Here is a 22514-nt window from a genome sequence, read left to right on the forward strand (position 1 = left end):
CTGCGTGTCACTTACTAGGTACTCGGTTGAATAAATGAATGATGTCACGTGTGATTGATTGATGCTGTAATATAGCTGTCTACCTGCACTCTTAGCTTTTGTAGCTACGATTATCTTTGTTATACCTAGGGCTACACTCACAAACGAAGCAAATGTATGAAACTCTGTTCATGTTATTAAACTTTTAATGAGAGGGTAAAAAATAAAGAATCCTTTTAAAAGTCAAATAATTCATTGAAAACAATGCAAGTAACACATGCAATTGTCACTTCTCTCTTGTGAGAGAAGAATTTGACTCCATCTGTGCCAGACACACAGCTGGAGGATGAACACATGGAGACCTTCATGTGGCTGCTCCCGAGGCCCTAACACCCAAATAAGTCCTTGAAAATTGAAGTGGGGCGTTAAATGTAGTGTCTCACAAAATTGAATTCCCATAAGTCACATGGCAGTATATCACCAGCAAATGATGATCACAGTAAAGACAACAGTAGTCGTTGTAAAATAACAAAAGTGCAATTTTTTAATTGAATGTTCTTATTTATTTATTTTTCATGTATATTTATTTATTTATTTATTTATTTATTTATTTATTTTTGGCTGCGTTGGGTCTTCATTGCTGCGTGCAGGCTTTCTCTAGCTGCGCTGAGCAGGGGCTACCCTTCGTCGCGGTGCACGGGTTTCTCATTGTCGTGGCTTCTCTTGTTGCAGAGCACGGGCTCTAGGCCTGCAGACTTCAGTAGTTGTGGCACACGGGATCAGTAGTTGTGGCTCACGGGCTCCAGAGCGCAGGCTTCAGTAGTTGTGGCACGCGGGCTCAGTAGTTGTGGCTTGTGAGCTCTAGAGCGCAGGCTCAGTAGTTGTGGTGCAGGGGCTTAGTTGCTCTGCAGCATGTGGGATCTTCCCAGGCCAGGGCTCGAACCTGTGTCCCCTGCACTGGCAGGTGGATTCTTAACCACTGCGCCACCAGGGAAGCCCCAAAAGTGCAATTTATTGCCTTTCTTACAATCTGCTTGACATTATGCTTTACATGGATAGTCTACTATCTCATCCAGTCCTGGTTTTCCCTGATTTGGTCATGTTTAAGGTCATGTACACTACTGCAAAGAGAATGTGATGAGTAAAGCCTATTTAAACTTAGTCCTTGTATCTTATCTTAGATAGTATGTTTACCCTTTAAGATAGAGGTGGTACCATACTGGGGAGGTGGGGAATGGGGGTGAATTAATCTCTGACTCAGTAGTCAAAGCCTGAGGAGGTTAACTTAGTAGTCAAATTTCCACTTCAATTAAAAATATTTTTAAAGTACTTTTATCTGTTATGGAATTCGTTTAGAGTCAAATGCTTTTCTGGATTTATTTATACCAAAGCCAATGTTTTGTGTAATTCACTGTACAAAGACAAAACAATAGGTGTTAATAAGGCTATATACAGTACCATGTATTTTCAGGTTATAATTTAAGATACTGTTGCCAAAGTCACCTTGAGGATTTAAAAAATCATCCTAAACTCAGAACAGGTTGCCAGAAATAAATAACTTATCTATAAAATTATATTATAGCATTTTAAAAATTTTATTTATATTTCATTTATTTATTTATTTTGGCTGCATTGGGTCTTCGTTGCTGCACGGGCTTCTCATTGCAGTGGCTTCTCTTGTTGCAGAGCATGGGCTCTAGGGGGCACCGCCTTCAGTAGTTGTGACTCACAGGCTCTAGAGCTCAGGCTCAGTAGTTGTGGTGCACGGGCTTAGTTCCTCTGTGGCATGTGGGATCTTCCTGGACCAGGGATCGAACCCATGTCCCCTCCATTGGCAGGTGGATTCTTAACCACCGCACCACCAGGGAAGTCCCGTATTATAGTATTATTGAATGTAGTAATGTGCTAAATTTATGTAAAAACTTGACTATTGAAAGAGCTACTATTTGTAGATATCATATCAAAGTGTAATTGGCTTATCTTTTGGTTCAAGATGCATTTAGTATCTCCTGAATGCAAGAATGTATTGTTTACTGAGAACATGCAGAATTATCACTGAATTAGATGTGTTTGTCTTTGTGGCCGACATCATTCATTTAGCTGAAGTGAATAGTTTATCACCATTTAAAGATTGTGAAACACCTATATGAATCATTAAGTTAAATTTTAGCAGGGTGTACTCTCTTGATAGGGACACACATTTCTGAGACTCTGATATTCGTGTAACCAGAAGAGTTATTGATTAGCAAATGTGGATGATAAATACAGTCGCAACCCTAGATTGCATTTGCTGGTGTTGACCTAGAAGCGATGTGATTCTGTTTGTGAAATACCCAAGGAGGCTGTTGAACCAGTAAACATTATTGATAAAAGGGTTAACATGATTCTTAATACATTGTATTAGATTATTTTCCCAGTGGTTTATAGAATTTTTGAATTTCACAGTCCAAAAAAAATTTTTTGCCAAGAATGAATACTTAAAAAAAAGAACTTCTGTTTTTACCATAATTTCATAAAACACTGGGCAAGAAAAATACCTGGCATATAGTCATCCTGACTCAATAAATGTTAGTTGAATAAATGGGCGGGTGAATGAACAACAAAAAAGTTGTGATGATATAATTTTAGAATAAATGAAAGCCTTTAAATGGAATATACTTATTTTTAGGAAAAACTAAATCCATTGTCCTTAATGTTGCAATTTCCCCATGGCCCAACACACTCTTCATGACATACCATGAGCCCACAGGTTGACTGGTTACTACATAACTAGCCACTAGGTAGTTCAGAGTTAGCTGTATTCTGGATGTGCTTCGTATCCCTTTGTCTACCCACCATGGACAATTCACTTCTAGCCATTTACAGAGCACCTACTCTGACCCAAACGTGTAGTAGTCTAGGGTTTGAGGTTGCCACAATGATTAAGACACAGCCCAGGCTCTCAAGCAGAGTGACTTAGTTGGGGAAAGAGATGTGCTCCCCCAAGCAAATAAACCCATATTACACTACAGTGTGGTGTCATGAAAAGACTGCCGATCGCTAGGTGTATGGGTGACAGAAAGAAAATTAAAATGTACTCTGTGATGAACATGGAAGTTGAGTGTTGCATAAGGTGACATTTTACTATAACGTTAGAGTCTTTTCCAATCTCTTGTGGCCTGTGTTTCTAAGTAACCATGTTGCTTTTGGATCAGAAGCCAAAGTTGTGTGGCCTTGGGGAAGTTACTGAAGTAACTTCAGTCTCAATTCTTGCACTGTAAATCACGTACAGAGTGATTGTGAGGACGGTATTGTATAATATTTGTAAAGTTAGTACGGTGACATATAGCAAGTAAGCTACTAGCATAGCTAGTAGAGCCTGTTTGAACAGCAAAAAATAGTCTGTATGATACTATATACCGTAACATCTTACAGAAAAAACCTGAATGAACTTTTTTGGCCAACCCAATATAATGGTAGATACATCTGACAAAATCTGTGGAATGTTCAACATCAAGGTGAACCCTGGATAATAATGATGTATTAGTGTACATTCATCAATTGTAACATCTGTTCCTTTCTCGATAATTGATGGTAGAGCAAAGTTGTGTGTTGGGGGGCAGAGAGTATATGAGAACTCCGCACTTTCTGCTCAGTTTTGCTGTGAACCTAAAACTGCTTTAAAAAATAAATCTCTTTTTTTTAAAGACAATCCAATTAAAAAATAGACAAAGGATTTGGATAGACAGTTCTCCAAAGAAGATAGGCACATAGACGATAAGCGCATAAAAATATGTTCAACGTTATAAGCCATCATGGAAATGCAAGTCAAAATCACAATAAGATACCACTACACAGCCAGTAGGACAAGTGTAACAAAAAAGATAGAGAATAACAAGGGTTGCTAAGGGTGTGGAACAATTAGGACCCCCTACTCTGTTGGTGGGAATGTAAAATGGGGCAACCTTCTCTGGAGAAGAATCTGGCATACAATATAGGGTTACCATGTGATCCTGCCATTCTACTCCTAGTTGTAAACCTAAGAGAAATGAATACATACGTCCACACAAAAATTTGTATATGAATGTTAATAACATTATTCATTATAACCAGGAAGTGAAAACAACTCAAGTGTCCATCAACTGATGCATGGATAAACAAAATATAGTATGTCCATACAATGGAATATTATTTGGCAGTAAAAAGTCGTGAAGTACCGATACATGGCATTACATGGATAAACCTTGTAAACATTATGCCAAATGAAAGAAGCAAGTCACAATGGACCATATCTTATATGACTCTATTTATATGAAATGCCCAACATAGACAAATCTACAGAGACAGAAAGTTGATTAGTGCTTGCCTAGGGGTTGCCTAGGGGTTATGGGCAGATCGGAAGTGATAGCTAAGGAGTGTTGGGTTTCTTTTGGGGGTGATGGACGTGTTTTAAAATTGATTGTGAGGATGGGATGCACAACTCTGGGAATATATTATAGACTAGAATATATATAGAGCTATGCACATTACGTGGGTGAATTATACTATAATAGGACCACTCCTTTCTGAGACTGACCGTATGCCCAGTGGTTAATAGCCAAACGATTATTTGGGCATTAACATTATGTAGCATCTTATATTGGCAATGTGGGTTTACAGTGTTAAGCTCTATTTTTTGTTTTTGTTTTTGTTTTTAATTAATTTATTATTTTTGTCTATGTCGGGTCTTAGTTGCGGCATGCGGGGTCTTCGTTGAGGTGCATGGCCTTCTTTCTAGTTGTGGCCCGCGGGCTCCAGGGCACGTGGGCTCTGTATCTGTGGCGCACGGACTTAGTTGCCTGCGGTATGTGGGATCTTAGTTCCCTGACCAGGGATCGAACCCGTGCCCCCTGCATTGGAAGGCGGATTCTTTACCACTGGACCACCAGGGAAGTCCCTGTGAAGACTCTGTTGTTCCTAGTCTCCCAGTCCATTTATAAGATTTGTTGTTGTTGTTTGTTTCCTTTTTATTAACATACATATACTTAACCTACAATGAAATATACATATCTTAAATGTTTAGTCTGGTGCATTTTGACAATGTATATATTCATGTAAAAACAAGATATAGAACATTTTCATCACCCCAGAAAGTTTCCTCCTCCTCCTTTCCAGTCAATCCTCTCCCCTTCCCCTTTCTGATTTCTATCATTATATGTGAATTTCCTCTATTCTTGAACCTCATGTAAATTAAGTCACTCAGTGTATGTTTTTTGTGTCTGGCTTTTCTCACTCAACTTAATGCTTTTGATATTAATCCACGTTGTTTTATGTGTCAGCAGCTCATTCCTTTTTATTGTCAAGTAGTGTTTCATTGTATCTACAATTTACTTATCCATTCTCCTGTTGATGGACAGGTTGTCCCCAGTTTTTGGCTATTATGAATAAGGCTGCAATGAACATTTTGGGCGATATATGTTTTCATTTGTTTTGGGTGGATCCCTAAGAATTGTGGGGACATAGGGTAGATATGTGTATAACTTTATAAGATCTGTCAGACTATTCTCCAACCTGGTTTTACCATTTATATTCCTGCCTGCAAAATGAGAGTTCTGGTTGCTCCATATCCTCACCGACATTTGATGCTGTCATTCTTTTTATTTTAGTGATTCTAGTGGGTGTGAAGTGGCATCTCATTGTGATTTTAATTTGCATTTCCATATTAACTAATGAGGTTGAGCTTCTCACGTGCTCATTATATATATATTTTTGTAAAATCTATTCAATTGTTTTCAGTTTTGGGGGGTTGGGACTTCAGCATGACGCTGGCCAGTTTGCAGGGTTCCTGGTTACTTCCCAGAGACAAAATGACCTAGGAACATGGCTTTTGGAGCTTGATGTCTTGCTTGTTTCACAACTCCACGATTAGAACTCAAAATATAAACTTGCGAATAGATCACAATAGATCCCCGAGATATAAATGGTAATGTAGAATTGGATGTAAATTTAGCCTGGTAGCCATACATTAGCAGTTTTATGTAACATTACTTCAGTTCTTTATGAGAACCTAAAGAAGCGCAGGAATTGTTTTTCAGAGAGGCGGTTGAGAGTAATAATTTGGAACTTGAACTCTGGAGTCAGATACTGTAGTTATATTTCTACCTCGGCCATTTACTGTGTCTTCTTTGGGTCTTACTCCTATCTCTGGGCTTCAGTTTCTTCATCAAAAAATAAGGAAGAAAGTAACAGTAACTATACTCCAGGCTGTTGTTAAAAGTAAAGGAATTAATACAAATAAAGCATTTAAAATAATGCTGAATTCATAGAAAATGCTGTATGAAGGTTAGCTAGTGTTATTATTGATTTTGAGTTGATGGCCTGGAGTGATTAGGTGCTCAAAAGTGTAGATTTTCCTTGGGAAGTAACCAGCCTTTATCTGGATAGCCATTCATTCATTTAGCATCAATCTTAAACAGCTACATAATGTTTAATTCCATTTCTATAAAATTCTCTAAATGGTGACATTGCAGAGGTGGAGAACATACTAATGGTTGCCAGACATTAAGGATTTGGGGTGGGAGGCTATCAGGGGTTAGCATGAGGGAGTCCCTTTGTCATGATGGAACAGTCCTGTGCTTTGAGTATGGTGGTTACAGAGATCAGTACATGTGATAAAATTGCCTAAAAATACACACACACACACACACACACACACAAATGAGTGCATGTAAAAACTGGTGAAATCTGAATAAAGTCTATAGATTGTACTAATGTCAATGTCTTTGTCTGATATTGTACTTTAGTTATTTCTGTAAGATGAAACCATTGGGGGAATCTGGGTGAAGAGTACACGGGGACTCTACTATTTCTTGTTGCTGTTGATTTTTTCAGCAGCTTTGGTGAGATATAGTTCACGTACTATACCGTTCACTCATATTAAAGCATACCATTCATTGGTTTTTAGTATATTCACAGATATATGCAAGCATCACCACAGTCAATTTTAGACCATTTTTATCACCTCAAAAAGGAATCTCACACTTTAGTTAACATCCCCAACCCCCTAGATCCCCTCCATCCCCTGGCAACCACCCAGTCTACTCTGTGTCTGTACATTTCCTTGTTCTGGATATTTCATATGAATGGAATCATATACTATGTGGTCTCTATATTATTTTGCAACTCTCCATGAGTCTATAATTATCACAAGATAAAAAGTTTAAAAATGAATGGCCGTGCTGCTCTGGGACAAGCAGTGTGCTGGGCCCAGTGGACACATGACTAAGTGAAGCCATGATCACTGCCCCAAAGAGCCTAGAGGTTAGTGGGAAAGACAGAGAAGTTGAGGGACAATGAGAGCGTGTGTGACAAGTGCTCAGATGGAGGTAAAGTAGGAGCCTGCACAATACCAGGAGGAGTATAGCTTAGATTGGGGTGAGATCAGGCAGAGTTCCCCCAGAGGAATTGGTTAGCAGATTTTTTAAATGCATGACATGTGGAAAGAATCTGGGACCCTGTGTGGACTGCAAGCTCCTGGGACATCTGTAGAACTAAACCCTTTCTCAAGACTTTTCCTCCTGTTGGCTGGAGTCTCCTGGCTACAGTGCTTAGTGGCCAGGCAGCCCTCATCTACTGTTTCTTCTCCCCAGTGTCCAACAAGCACCCGTTTGTGGACAGCAATCTTCTCTACCAGTTCAGAATGAACTTCCGGCGGAGGCGAAGACTGATGGAGCTGCTCAATGAAAAATCCCCCTCCTCCCAGGAAACTCATGACAGCCCCTTCTGCCTGAGGAAGCAGAGCCATGACAATCGGAAATCTACCAGTTTTATGTCAGGTATGTCAGTTCCCTTGTTTGTTTGATCATATATACCTGTCTTTTGAGAAATAGCATAGTTGTAACTCACCTTTGTGAAATTCTGTTCTCCAGCAAATTTGTATTTATTTATAACCAAAATTTTATTTAGTTATTTATTACTCCCCCCAAAAGAAACCATACACACATACAACCAGATCGTTCTGTGCAGCCAACATACATGCTAAGAAGTCTGTTTTTATAACACTATGTATTTGAATTATAGAAGGCCACTCAAGCTCTCACTCCTATCTTATTTACTTTCATTTACAAACAATCCTTGCATATCGTTAGTTATCCAGTTTTCTAAGTCACAGCATTGAGAAGCTATATATTTTAAGGATGAATAAAGTCTTCTTAGGGCATATACAACTAACAGGCAACTGATTATCAATCCATCACACAGAACAAGTTAAAACTGTGAAAGGTAGACACGGGTGCTCAGAAAGCACAGCCTGGGACATTATATGTTAGGTCAGACTGTCCCATGTTGACAATTAACCTGGACAGAAATGATGACTTATGTTCGCAAAGATAACCCCATTTAAACAAAATATAAAAATACCCATTCACCCAGAAAAGGTTAACTTGATGTGTCATTCTGTGTAAGTGTGTGAGGTGCTTAACAGGATATCTTCAACTCCTCTGAAAATTTGACATTGACTTGAGAAACGGATTGGCCTAAGGTTTGGAAGTTATGGGCTTCACCCAAAACCCAGAACAAAATGAAAATGTGTCTTGGTTATGAATAGGAGCGGACCGTGAGAACACTTACAACTAGATGTATTGAGAACTTTCTGTGCCCTTGGCACAGATCCAAGCTTAGTTGCCTACATTTTCTCACTTAATTCTCACTATTACTCTTCGAGGAAAGACTTTTCTTGTCTCCATTTTACAGGTGAAGAAACTGAGGCATAGAGAAGTTGAGTGGCTTACCCAAGGTCACACAGCTAGAAAGTGATGGACAGGGCTGGGTCTTGCACCAGTTCTGTCTTATCCCAGTGCTTATATTATACTGGCTCCTACCCAACCTTCTACATCCCAGGTTCCTCAGACACAGCTGGGATGGAGCAGAGAAGGAGCCAATAGCCACTCCAGGAAAGTAAACTCTAGCCAAGGGTCAGGAGCCTAGGCCTGTGCTTAGATGCGCACCAGCTGTGTGTCCCTAAGGCTGCCGTCTCCTGCAGTTGCAGAGGAACCGTTCACGTCTTCGCTGGTACTGAGGTTTGCCTGTTTTTCAGTGGGCCCCGTAGACGTGAACAAGTGATGATGATGATAAGGATACAGTAACCGTGGTCACCATAAAAGCCAGCCTTGATTTTGTGCTTCCCATGTGCCGGGCACTGAGCAGAGCAATCTCCATGGTTTCTTTCATTGGATCATATGCCTTGCTGTCTTTCCCTCGTTGAGAGCCAGCCAACTCCATAGTGGAGAAAACGAGATCATATCACTGAAGCTACTGCCTCACATACACCTTCAAAGCCTGAAGTTGTGCTCTGTGTTTTAATCTCCTTCTGTGGCTCTGGGTGATTAAAGCTTTAATCTTCAACCAGGAGGCACTTATCATCACTGTTAACTCATTAAGCGTCTCGCCAGCACTTAATTTACATCCTCTCAGGGATGCTTAGCGTGGACTCGGTAGTTCTTAAAATAATATTTTACGTAACTGAGTACTTCTAAATACATAATCCACTCCTTGCACCAGTCCCATGAGATGGCATTCTGCCCACTTTACAGTTGGGGAAACTGTACGTTTAGAAAACCGGAGGGAATGGCCCCAGGCTGTGCTCTTCGTCAGGGGCAGAGCTGCCACTCAAACCCTTGCTTTTCCGACGCCAAGGCCAGAGTGCTTTATTCCGGCACACGTGACCTGCCTCACTGTACCTGGCAGCTGAAAGCCGGCGTGCGTGCTCTGGGGAGCCGAGACCATCACCGTCGGTGACTCTGTGTGTTCCCGGCCCACAGTCAGCCCCAGCAAGGAGGTCAAGATCGTGTCTGCCATGCGGAGGAGCAGCATGAGCAGCTGCGGCGGCAGCGGCTACTTCAGCGGCAGCCCCCCCGCCAGCGGCAGCCCCCCCGTGCTCTGCAACCCCAAGTCTGGTGAGTGGCTGACAAGCGGCCCCGTCTCTGACCGTGACTGTGGGGGACCTGGGCCTGCGTGCAGGCGGGGCTCCCCGGGAAGCGGATTCTCAGGCAGAGGGAGACTAGCGTGGGAGTATCTTGTTACATTGTGCTCTTGGGGGACAGCACCCCTTGGATGCAAGGGAAGGACGTGGGTTTGGGCCGAGGGAGAACTGGGCTGCAGTACAGTCCCCGTGAAGGCTGCGGCTCGCCCCAGGTGGAGCTCTGGAGTTGGGATGGTCTTTGAGAGTTGTCCCGATTCGGGGTGAGGTGGCCAGGCTTTTATACCCTCACCTTGATCAGTCATTGGATGTTGGCTGCCCCTGGGAGGAAGGCGTGACCTGGGGAAAGCGGCTGTCTTTGGAGAGAGAGTTCCAAGGACAGTTGAGAACACTGGCTGTCTGACGGCTGTCTGCTGTTAGCAGTCCCAGCCCTGGGAGGAAACACTCAGTCCTGAAGGAAGGTTTGAGCAGCAAACAGCAGGGGAGATAGCGCTGCCCCAGACTGCAACTGATGCAAAGATCTGTTGGGTCTCCGCACCCCTAAGGAAGAAGCTTGGATCTCTGCAAACCTAGCCACCCCTGCAGTGGACTCTTGGTGCCTTGGGGTTTCAAACTCTACTTATCAACCTCCATGGCTTTTACATTCCAGAAAAAAAACCTAGGCACAAAGATTGTTAATGAACTTGTACTTAGATCTAATCTGTTCTTCAAGCCCCACAGGAACCTGTAACCCATCGATACCACCACCTTCTCACTGTGCTCACCCACCTCCTTTCCAGGATTAGCTTGCCTGGTCCATCGTGATAACCATGGCCTTGAAAACACCTTCCACTCCATTTGTTTAGTGCCCTGTCCACCCTCAGTTCCATGTATCACCTTCAGGGAAGGCACTTTGTTCCTTTGTTCATGCGGTTTCCTTATTACCAGATGTTGGGGATACAAAGATGAGAGGTCATGACCCCATCCCTCAGTGAGCACATCATCTCTTTGAGGAAAAAAAAAATGCACTCATGAGAATAAGGACAAATAGATGTTGTTAAAGGGCTTTAAGAGAAAACAGTCATCTAATGCTGTTGTCTAGGTATTTTTCTTCATCTAACTTTTTTTTCTTTTTTTCTTCTTTTTTTGCTGTCTTTTGGAGGGTTAGCTCTAAGAATAAAGTTGTAACTTGCAAGTGAATGAAGAAACTTGCTTCCACACTGTCTCTGGCTGGAAAATCTTCCAGCACCCATATATTACCAGGTTTTTCAATTAATAGAGCACTGCTGATAAGGTAGAATGAGAAGAACTATTTTGTTTGAAGTAGCATGTTTGCAGCCCTGGTAGAAATCTGATACCTCCAAGTGAGAATCAGAAGCGTTCAATTTCAGGAAAGGGTTAATTGTGCTCAAGCCATTTTACATGTTTTTGATTGCTTACCAGAGTAGAAGAAGGAACAAAGTGTTAGTTGCTTAAATTACACATTCATCTTCCCTGAGGTAGGTTTGCATTGTTTCCTCTTTCTCCTTATGCCCTTGACTCAAAGGGAAAATATTACTGATATGCAGGCATTAAAGAAAGGTCAGGTTGCCTTTTTTTGGGTCTCAAAGGACCAAAGCTGTCAGGTCTTCATTGTGGTTCATAAGTCCTACGTCTTACCTGTATTCTGACAAGCTTCTCTTTTACTCTAAGAGTGTTCCCAAGATGCAGGGAGCTCATCTGTGATTTTTTTTCTCTCAAGCAGGTAAGCAGGCTTCACAGTAAGGCATTTAAAATTAATCATTAGATATCCATCAGGATATATTTTTTAACACTGTATATAAATGCCCTAATTCAGATAAAGAAAGTGCTACAGAAAGTAACATAATCAGTATCATTGTGATGAGTAAATAAGTTGCCAAGGATATGAAAAGAGTAAGCTAGAAATAATTCCCTAGGTTTCAAAGTTTCTACATTTTTTAACATGAGAGAAAGTGTATTAAGTGATCAGTATTGTTGCCAAATATTACAATATAGTGTGATTCAAAACCACAATGAGATATTACCTCATCCCTGTCAGAATGGCTGTCATCAAAAAGAACACATATAACAAATGCTGGAGAGGGTGTGGAGAAAAGGGAACCCTCTTGCACCGTTGACGGGAATGTAAATTGGTGTAGCCACTATGGGAAACAGTATGGAGGTTCCTTAAAAAAGAATTAAAAGTAGAACTACCATGTGATCCAGCAATTTCACTTCTGAGTATTTATCGAAAGGAAATGAAAACACTAATTTGAAAAGCTCTCTGTACCCCCATGTTTATTGCAGCATTATTTATAATAGCCAAGACATGGAAACAACCTAAGTGCCCATCAATGGATGAATGGATAAAGGAAATATCACACACACACACACACACACACACACACACACACACATATACATATACACACGTACACAACGGAGTATTATTCAGCCATAAAAATGAAGGAAATCCTGCCATTTGCAACAAAATGAATGAACCTTGAGGGCATTGTGCTAAGTGAAGTAAGTCAGGCAAAGAACGACAAATGTTATATGATCTCACTTGTATGTGGAATCTAACAAAAAACTCATATATACAGAGAACAAATTGGTGATTGGCAGAGGGGGGTTGGTCGGTGGGCGGGGATTGGTGGTTGGGTGGACCAGATGGGTGAAAGGGGTCAAAAGGTACAAATTTTCAGTTTATAGATAAGTCCTGGGGAATGTAATGTACAGCAAGGTGACTATGGTTAATGATACTGGGTTGTATATTTGAAAGTTGCTAAGAGAGTAGATCTTAAAAGCTCTCATTTCAAGAAAAAGAAAAGTTTGTAGCCATGTGAGGTGATGATGTCAACTGGAGTAGTTGATCATTTCATAATATATGCACCATTATGTTGTAACCTGAAACTTATATAATGTTATATGTCAATTATATCTCAATAAAAATAGGGAAAAAGTGTAATAAAAATAAATGGTCGATACTGTCAAATACCACAAGTACAGTGTGATTCCTACATCCACGTTCATAAACCCCAGAGGGGATTGTGTGGGTAGGGGCCTGGAGGCAGTTGAGTGACAGGGAATAAAAAGGTCAGAATCCTCAACCATGGACACCTTCTCTTTGCCTTGGCAGGCGGACTCTCAACCACTGCGCCACCAGGGCAGCCCGAGTTTAAATCTTAATTCTGCTTCCCGTTGACTCTGAGGCCTTGGACGCAAGCTATTTAACTCTTCTCAGCTTCTGTTTCCTCCCGAATAGAATAGGGATAAGGATGAAATGAACCCATTAGTTCTTGTGATGATTAAATAATAGAATATCTTTAAAGCGCCTAACATAGTACCTAGCACGTTAATTATGCAGAAGAGTTCCCCAGTGTTACGATTCAAGGCAAAAGGCAGTGCATACCCGCAATCTGGGGTATTAATAAGGAAATCCGTGAGGCTTTGGTGAATGGGGTGTGTATGGTATGATGGGGGAGGGGTTTGTATGGGGTGGAAACGGTTATCAGATGGCCAGAGTCAGGATTTCTCTCTCTCTCTTTTTTTTTTAACATCTTTAAGGATTTCTCGTAATTTTGACATGTTGAATGCACATCAAGGTCTAAGAGAAAGAAATTCAGGAACTAGAAAATGTGGTCTTTTCCTTTATAGAAAAATGTCAAGCCACTCCTTACCCCACCCCTGGCACTCTTGCTTCCCCTCCCCCTGCTCCCGTCTGTGCTTTCTGTAGCTCTGTAAGTTAGGTTTAGGGTTATTTATGTTTGCTAATATTTTCTGCCTCTGTGCAGCTAGAATATAAACTGGGAGGCAGGGATCTTTGCCACTTTTGGTCACTGATGTCACACATGAGGCATTCAGTAAACATCTGATGAATGAAAGAACAGAGGGCTCAGAAGGGTCTGTACCTTGACACTGTGTCTGTCTTACAGTGTTAAAAAGACCCGTCACTTCTGAGGAACTCCTGACTCCCGGGGCTCCGTATGCGAGGAAGACATTCACGGTAGGCTCATCATTTGGTTTTTCTCCCATGCTGCTCGTTTGTCTGGGCCGTGTCAACATGGCAGTGTGTCCATATGTAGCTTAGGGACGGAACTGAAAAGCTTCTCCCAATTTCCCTTTTGTTTTGAGCATGATTATAATAGTAGACTTTCTTGACCTTTAGGCACTAAAATGCATTAGGACTTGATATAATTCATTATTAATACAGCATTTAAAATTCCTTTTGATGTGTCCTTAAAAAAAAGATTTCCATTATGTACTTATTCTAATATAATGACAGATTCAAAGGCAGATGGTAGAACAAATAATGCTAATGATCCCTTCTGCATTATAGTTAATTCTAAAAATTATTTAAGACATGAGGGAAGTCTTAAGATAGAGAGAGAAAACTATGGCATAGATTGTTCTACCATAAGGAATGACGTTTTTGACAATGTTATCGTGCCTTGAGTTATACAAGCACCTGATTTGGGCGCACTGCATAACTGTGAGCACCTCCTGACCACCTGCTCTTTCTTGGAGGTCCTTCAGCCTTCCTTCTACTCCTACGGTCCCACTGGTATTCTTTTCTTTTCTTTTTTTTTGGCCGCACCCTGAGGCATATGGAACTTCCCTGACCGGGGATCGGACCCATGCCTCCTGCAGTGGAAGTATGGCGTCTAAACTGCTGGACCACTAGGGAAGTCCCCCACTGGTCTTCTTCAAACAGAATCCACGTTCTCTGCTTGACATCACCTCACCCACTTCCTGTCGACTTGACTCTGTCTCTTTGTCTCCTCACATCTACATTGATGTCTTCTTTAAAATACTTGTCATCTTTCCTGTAGTCTTATAATTTTTGTTTTAATACCCCAGGGTGGGGAAAAAGCTTTCCACGCTCATTTGTGCTAGGAACATTTGTCGAGGACTACTTCACGTTCTGAGCATTAAGGAATTAAAACAGGATGGGTCCAGTCCTAGCCAGTCAATATGAAAAAAGCACTGTTAATATGTCTGTATCAGGGAAAAGGTAAACTGGACATTTGAAAGTGCAATTAGGTATAATGAACTAAGAGCAGCAAACCCTAAAGCCAATGAAGTACCTAATAAAGAACTTCTCAGACAAGCAAAAACTAATAAGAGTTCATCGACACTAAAACCTGCCCTAAAAGTCTTTTCCAGAATGGTCACAAAAATTTCAGTTGCTTCCCTACTTTTCCTCAGTCTCCAGCATTCAAGAGACATTGGATTGTATTTTTTAGCTGTATTTCTTTTTGGTTTTAAATATCAATGCCAGCATTGCTAGTAATTGACTGTGAATGGCTGTCGTCTCTATTTCAGTTGGGGTATGTATTAGAGACATGTCTGGGAGCTGCCCAGAGAATGTAACTGGCAATTCTAATTATGATTCTATAAGGAAAGTCACCCTCCAGTTTCAAACAACTTATGGACCAGAGTGAACTGGTCAACTGGAAGTGAACTGGACCAAAGTGAACTTTATGTACTTTTTCACTGTCTTTTCTTGGTACAGAAAATCGGGTTTCAAGAGAGCCAAGACTCTTCATGGTTTCCCCCATTAGTAATTTAAATGGTTACTTTAAACTTCAATGATTGTAAAGCAAATATACTCCAATAAAAAAAAAAGTTCAGTGACGTATCAAGATCATCAGGAAAGAATCCTTTGGATGCAGGGGAAGAGAAATTGGATCTGGAGGGAAATTTCAACCATATTTTTAAGATCTTCAGACTTCCCATTTGAGTCTGATGTTCAGCTGCGGCAGCCTAAGAAAGAGGCCATCTGCCAGTTATTGACTGAGTAGTGACCTCACAGAAGAAGCTTCTTTCTGCCAAACAGGTGTTTCTTGACCATGTTTTCCGCACAGAGATATAAGCCTGTGTTTGTGATAGAAGAGTCCCGTTCCCCTGACAGGGTAGAGATGAAGTGGAGAAGAGGTATATCTCATGGCATGCCTTTCGTCTTGGCTTTTCTCTGTCTTGGAAGGGCGGGCACACTGCCAGGGACCATCTGCTGATGGCTAATTGTGGTTTTCCTCTCTAGATTGTTGGTGACGCGGTAGGCTGGGGCTTTGTGGTGCGAGGCAGTAAGCCATGCCACATCCAGGCCGTGGATCCCAGTGGCCCAGCAGCCGCTGCAGGAATGAAGGTACCTCCAGTACAGCAGTGTCTAAATACTTCACGCTTTATTTCATTGTTTGGTGCCATCTGTACTTTCTCTCCCTGCGTGTTTTGGTCCCATCTTTGTTATTTCCTTTTCGCTTTCTGAATGGGGGTGAAATGAAGCCAAGAGCGTATGAGGTAGCAACTAAAAGGATAAGTTTTTCTATCGCTTGGACTATTGCCTTCTTGGTTTCCAAACCTCCCTCGGTATTTTACATTTCTCTCCTGAACCAATACTGAATTTGAAAAAAAGTTTCTTTTTGCTTAAATCTTATACAGTAATTCTACTGCTTTTGTTCAAAGTATATACTTGTGGCGTTAAGGCAGCCAAGACACAAGAAACAGTAAATAGTGAGAAAAAGAGAACAAAAGTTGTGGAGTTTGGAAGAGGAGATCTGGATTCTTTTATTGGTTTTTACTACTTACTAGCTCTTTGAACAAGTTCTGTAACATCTCAGAGCCTGTTTCCTCCTCTCTGAAATGATAATCATATTTCTTTCTGCTGTTTTATGGATTAAATATGTCGAAACACTTGATAAAGTACAAAGAACTACACAAACATCAAGAAACTGAGTGAATTGTGTAAGATTTTTGAAAATAATTTTTACACATTTTTAGTATTAAAGTAATGAATATAGAGTCAAGAAAATTTGGAAAATACACACAGGGAGAAAAAAATCATAACTGCCTATAATCTTTCCTAGCTTAGAGATAACCACTCTTTACATTTTTAAGCAGCTCTTTTGAAGTATAATTGACATACATTGAAGTGTATCACTGTTAACATTTTGATTTATATTCTTCCAGACTTCTATGTATGTGTATATATATATACATATATAAGTATATATATACACATTGTTTTTATTTGTAAAGAAATATGGTATAAGAGGATATTGAGAGCACTGGTTTTCTGCTTCAAAACACCTTTATCTAGCACAGTTTTGTTCTGTCATCTGTAAAATATTTCACAGAGGGTATTTATCTCTTGATTATCTTGGACCATGGGAGGATGCAGGAGACTTGAAAGCCACAGATTATTCCCCCCTTTATTTCTTCAATACTTTCACCCTATCCCCTCAGTCCTTTTCCTAGAGCAGTAAACCAGTGAAGCAATGGCATGGTTTGGATCTCCACAGCTCTGGTTTCCAGCACTTACCTTCTGGCAATGGTTTACCTACTAGAAAAGAGAGGTGGGCAGCCGAGACCAGCTCAAGGGAGCACAGAGCAGAGATTATGGCCAGTCCAGGTAACCGATGCTGGTAGGATTCAGGATTGACTCTGCCCCCTGATTTGAACACCTCCTTCACGCAGGGAGGCACAGGCTTCCTGTGTCTTGTGCTCTGGGTAGGTTACAGAAGCCTCGTTGGCTAAGTCCATCTGTATTAGAGGCCCTTCCTACATCCTCAGTATTGCAGTGGGCACAGCCCCAAAGAAACCCAGAGCAGGAAAGTTGGCCAGGAGCATTTGTATCTGCGCTGAGGCTGAATTTTTCATTTTCTAATGGAACTCTTGGCTGTGGGAAGAGTTTTATATTTTATTCCCACAGTAAAGTACCTCAGTATAAATTATTTCTGGCAGCGTGCTTTGGTTCTGAGCGTGTACTCACTCGCTTGGGGCTTGAAGCATACTTCCTTTGGGGAAAACAATGGGTTTACATTGCAGCTAAAGACGTTGTTTTGCTTAGCCAGGTGTCTTTCATTGATTCTAGTCCATCTTTATTGATTAACATGCATAACTGTTCTAGACATTGTCAGTTGATTTGTTAATTAACTTCTGAATGTACATACCCTGATAGATGGGTAACCTGATACACTTTTGTCAATTTCAGAAGCTAACACTTCATAGGTTTATATTCTTAGTTTCTCAGGGGGTTGTACAATGGTTTTCATATGTTATAGGGCAGTACAGCATTCAGTAGAACAGCGTTTCCAAAATTGTATTATACAGCTCTCTGGTCCAGCAAAACATCCTGTCCTGAGGTTCTGTGATCAAAACAGTTTTCAACTGCTGCACAGTTTATTCCCCTCTTGGAAATCTACAAAAAGCACATTAGCATACTAAAAATGCTGGGAAATCCATCTGGGGAAAAAAAATCTGTTTAAATTATCTAACACAACATTTATCACTGAAATGAAATCTTAAAATATAGCCCTGTTCTAAAAACCTGCTTTTGATGAAATTCAGTATTAGAATGACTATACTGAGATATTTTTGAATTGTGCTATTGGTTAAATGAAAATGACAGGGAATAACATGCTCTTCCACGTAATCTACTTGTGTATGTTCATTTAAATCCATTACTTTGTTATAGAAAACACTGAATGAATTATTTCGTATATTTACCATATGTATTTGTTATAGAATAACTTATATAAAAAGCCCTTTGTATAACCCAGGGGTCCCCAACCCCCGGGCCGCAGACCGGTACTGGTCCGTGGCCTCTTAGGAACCGAGCCACACGGCAGGAGGTGAGCGGCGGGTGAGTACGCGAAGCTTCATCTGCCGCTCCCCGCCGCTCCCCATCGCTAGTGTTAACACCCCTGCCCCGGTCCAGGGAAAAATTGTCTTCCACGAAACCAGTCCCTGGCACCAAGAAAGTCAGGGACCGCTGGTATAACCCAGTCCTGGAGGATTGTTAACACCAATCTGTCACATCGCTGCTGCTCTTGAACTTCAGGGCAGCGTGTCTGGTTGTGTGGAGCTCGGCTGGGGGGAAGGGGGTGCGCAGCAAGGGTGACCGTACAAGAGCCTGTCCTGGGGAAGGATCTGGTGACCTGGGCAGTGACCAACCTGCTTGGTCTGGGTGGTAGAAATTGCCCATCTGGTCAGAAGCCTCCTTTCAGCACCTCTGACTGGCAAGAGCTGATCCAGGACAGTGAAAAGTGTCCCACTTTGCCTTCCATGGCAGTGTCTACACAGAAGACCAGGCTCACGTCTCAGGTCTCATCCCTCGTTTTCTCCTACTTTCCAATGTAGACAAAACTTTACATCTGGGCCTTTGTGACCTTTCCATCCAGCGGAATTTTTCTACTTTTACTGTGGCTGCTTAATTTCACTGCTTTCCTTGCCAAAACAGAAATCGTTTTGTAACTAGTTTCTGTATGTTTACCATTTCTCGCTTTTTAAAAAATTTTTTGAATTCTAATTTTTAATTTATTTATTTATATATATATTTTTCTTTCTCCAGTACGCGGGCCCCTCACTGCCGTGGCCTCTCCCGCTGCAGAGCACAGGCTCTGGACGCACAAGCTCAGCAGCCATGGCTCACGCTCCGCAGCATGTGGGATCTTCCCAGACCGGGGCATGAACCTGCGTCCCCTGCATTGGCAGGCGGACTTTCAACCACTGCGCCACCAGGGAAGCCCCTATTTTATTTACTTTTTTATATAGCAGGTTCTTATTAGTTATCCATTTTATACATATTAGTGTATATATGTCATTTGTTGGAAGATTTTTAATCACAGTTTCAATTTCAGTACTTGTGATTGGTCTGTTCATATTTTCTATTTCTTCCTGGTTCAGCCTTGGAAGTTTATACCTTTCTAAGAATTTGTCCATTTCTCCTAGGTTGTCCATTTTATTGGCTTAGGGTTGCTTGTAGTAGTCCCTTATGATGCTTTGTATTTCTGTGGTCCATTGTAACTTCTCCTTTTTCATTTCTGACTTTATTGATTTGAGTCCTCTCCCTCTTTTTCTTGATGAGTCTGGCTAAAGGTTTATCAATTTTATTTTTTGTCTCAAAGAACCAGCTTTTAGTTTTATTGATCTTTGCTATTGTTTTCTTTGTTGCTATCTCATTTATTTCTGCTCTGATCTTTATGATTTCTTTCCTTCTACTAACTTTGGGTTTTCTTTGTTCTTCTTTTTCTAGTTCCTTTAGGTGTAAGGTTAGATTGTTTATTTGAGATTTTTCTTGTTTCTTGAGGTAGGCTTGTATAGCTATAAACTTCCCTCTTAGAACTGCTTTTGCTGCATCCCTTAGGTTTCGGATCATTGTGTTTTCGCTGCCATTTGTCTCTAGGTATTTTTTGATTTCTTCAGCGATCTCTTGGTTATTTAGTAACGTATTCTTTAGCCTCCATGTGTTTGTGTTTTTTACATTTCTTTCCCTGTAATTGATTTCTAATCTCATAGTGTGGTGGTCAGAAAAGATGCTTGATATGATTTCAATTTTCTTAAATTTACCGAGGCTTGATTTGTGACCCAAGATGTGATCTATCCTGGAGAATGTCCCATGTGCACTTGAGAAGGAAGTTTAATCTGCTGTTTTTGGATGGAATGTCCTATAAATGTCAATTTAATCTATCTGGTCTATTGTGTCATTTAAGGCTTGTGTTTCCTTATCAATTTTCTGTCTGGATGATCTGTCCATTGGTGTGAGTGAGGTGTTAAAGTCCCCCAGTCTTACTGTGTTACTGTCAATTTCCTCTTTTATAGCTGTTAGCAGTTGCCTTATGTATTGAGGTGCTCCTATGTTGGGTGCATGTATATTTATAATTCTTATATCTTCTTCTTGGATTGATCCCTTGATCATTATGTAGTGTCCTTCCTTGTCTCTTGTAACATTCTTTATTTTAAAGTCTAGTTTATCTGATATGAGTATTGTTACTGCAGCTTTCTTTTGACTTCCATTTGCATGGAATATCTTTTTCCATCCCCTCACTTTCAGTCTGTATGTGTCCCTAGGTCTGAAGTGGGTCTCTTGTAGACAGCATATATTTGGTCTTCTTTTTGTATCCATTCAGCTAACCTGTGTCTTTTGCTTGGGGCATCTAATACATTCACGTTTAGGGTAATTATTGATATGTATGTTCCTATTACCATTTTCTTAATTGTTAATGTGTTTGTATTTTTAGGTCCTTTTCTTCTCTTGTGTTTCCCACTTAGAGAAGTTCCTTTAGCATTTGTTGTAGAGCTGGTTTGGTGGTGCTGAATTCTCTTAGCTTTTGCTTGTCTGTAAAGCTTTTGATTTTTCCATCGCATCTGATTGAGAGATCTTTGCTGGGTAGAGTAATCTTGGTTGTAGGCTTTTCCCTTTCATCCCTTTAAATATATCGTGCCACTCCCTTCTGGCTTGTAGAGTTTCTGCTGAGAAATCAGCTGTTAACCTTCTGGGAGTTCCCTTGTATGTTATTTGTCATTTTTCCCTTGTTGCTTTCAATAATTTTTCTTTGTCTTTAATTTTTGTCAAATTGATTGCTGTGTGTCTTGGCATGTTTCTCCTTGGGTTTATCCTGCCTGGGATTCTCTGTGCTTCCTGGACTTGGGTGGCTATTTCTTTTCCCACGTTAGGGAAGTTTTCGACTCTAATCTCTTCAAATATTTTCTCGGGTCCTTTCTCTCTCTCTTCTCCTTCTGGGACCCGTATAATGTGATTGTTTGTGCCTTTAATGTTGTCCCAGAGGTCTCTTGGACTGTCTTCATTTCTTTTCATTCTGTTTTCTTTATTCTGTTCCACGGCAGTGAATTCCACCATTCTGTCTCCCAAGTCACTTATCCGTTCTTCTGCCTCAGTTATTCTGCTATTGATTCCTTCTAGTGTATTTTTCATTTCAGTTATTATATTGTTCATCTCTGTTTGTTTATCCTTTAATTCTTCTAGGTCTTTGTTAAGCATTTCTTGCATCTTCTTGATCTTTGCCTCCATTCTTTTAACAAGGTCCTCGATCATCTTCACTATCATTATTCTGAATTCTTTTTCTGGAAGGTTGTCTATCTCCACTTCTTTAAGTTGTTTTTCTGGGGGTTTATCTTGTTCCTTCATCTGGTACATAGTCCTCTGCCTTTTCATCTTGTCTATCTTTCTGTGAATGTGGTTTTCCTTCCACAGGCTGCAGAATTGTAGTTCTTCTGCTTCTGCTCTCTGCCTCTGGTGGATGAGGCTATCTAAGTAGGCTTGTCCCATTTCTCGCTTTTATTTTACCGTTTAATGAGGTTTGGAAAATTTTAAGAAGTGGGCCACCAGTGTGTGGACAGGTCAGGCCCCAGAGTGAAGAGACTGAGTTTCATATTCCCCTCCTAACACTTCTTGACCTTTCCAGACCCAGAGGAGAGCTCTTTGCCTGGTTTAAAGGGAACCCTTCCCCCATGATGAGGGGAGACTGTCACACCTGTATTAAAATTTTCTTCTCTAGAAGTTCTGGAAGAACTCCAGAGAAAATGTGTCCTTAGGGAGAGTGATAAGATCCACCTAACTCCTTTTCTGGATGGGATGGAGAAGTCTGTGATCTAGCCCCAATTCCCAGAACTCTTCGTACTCACAGCCTCCTCGTAGCTGACCCAGGCTGCTGGGGGTGGGTCAGGCAGCTAAGTTGCAGGAGAGGATTGCTGAGATGTAGGCCAGGGAAGGTTCCACCTTGACTTCAGTTGTAAACGGAATTGAGTTTTAAGTGTTCTGGTCAAAAGACTTTTGCATCATCTCCAGCTGGTTTGAAAATTTTATTTTTACTCTAGTCCA

At 40.9% G+C, this 22514-nt stretch overlaps 1 protein-coding gene across 2 annotated transcripts in view; it reads left to right on the plus strand.

The window, feature by feature from the left end:
• The window catches only part of DEPTOR (DEP domain containing MTOR interacting protein), a 141249-nt gene that overhangs the window by 86365 nt on the left and 32370 nt on the right, over positions 1–22514 (plus strand). Inside the window, exons 5-8 of one of the 2 annotated variants that reach the window (XM_024741241.1) lie at positions 7587–7772; positions 9756–9890; positions 13828–13898; positions 15936–16040. In XM_024741241.1, the coding sequence (XP_024597009.1) occupies positions 7587–7772; positions 9756–9890; positions 13828–13898; positions 15936–16040 (497 nt within the window). The remainder of the gene's footprint in view (positions 1–7586; positions 7773–9755; positions 9891–13827; positions 13899–15935; positions 16041–22514) is intronic. The other variant, XM_024741242.1, reaches the window with a different exon arrangement.

Source organism: Neophocaena asiaeorientalis, unplaced genomic scaffold (assembly GCF_003031525.2).
Source record: "Neophocaena asiaeorientalis asiaeorientalis breed wild unplaced genomic scaffold, Neophocaena_asiaeorientalis_V1.1 scaffold177, whole genome shotgun sequence".
In the NCBI taxonomy this organism is placed as follows: Eukaryota; Metazoa; Chordata; class Mammalia; order Artiodactyla; family Phocoenidae; genus Neophocaena; species Neophocaena asiaeorientalis.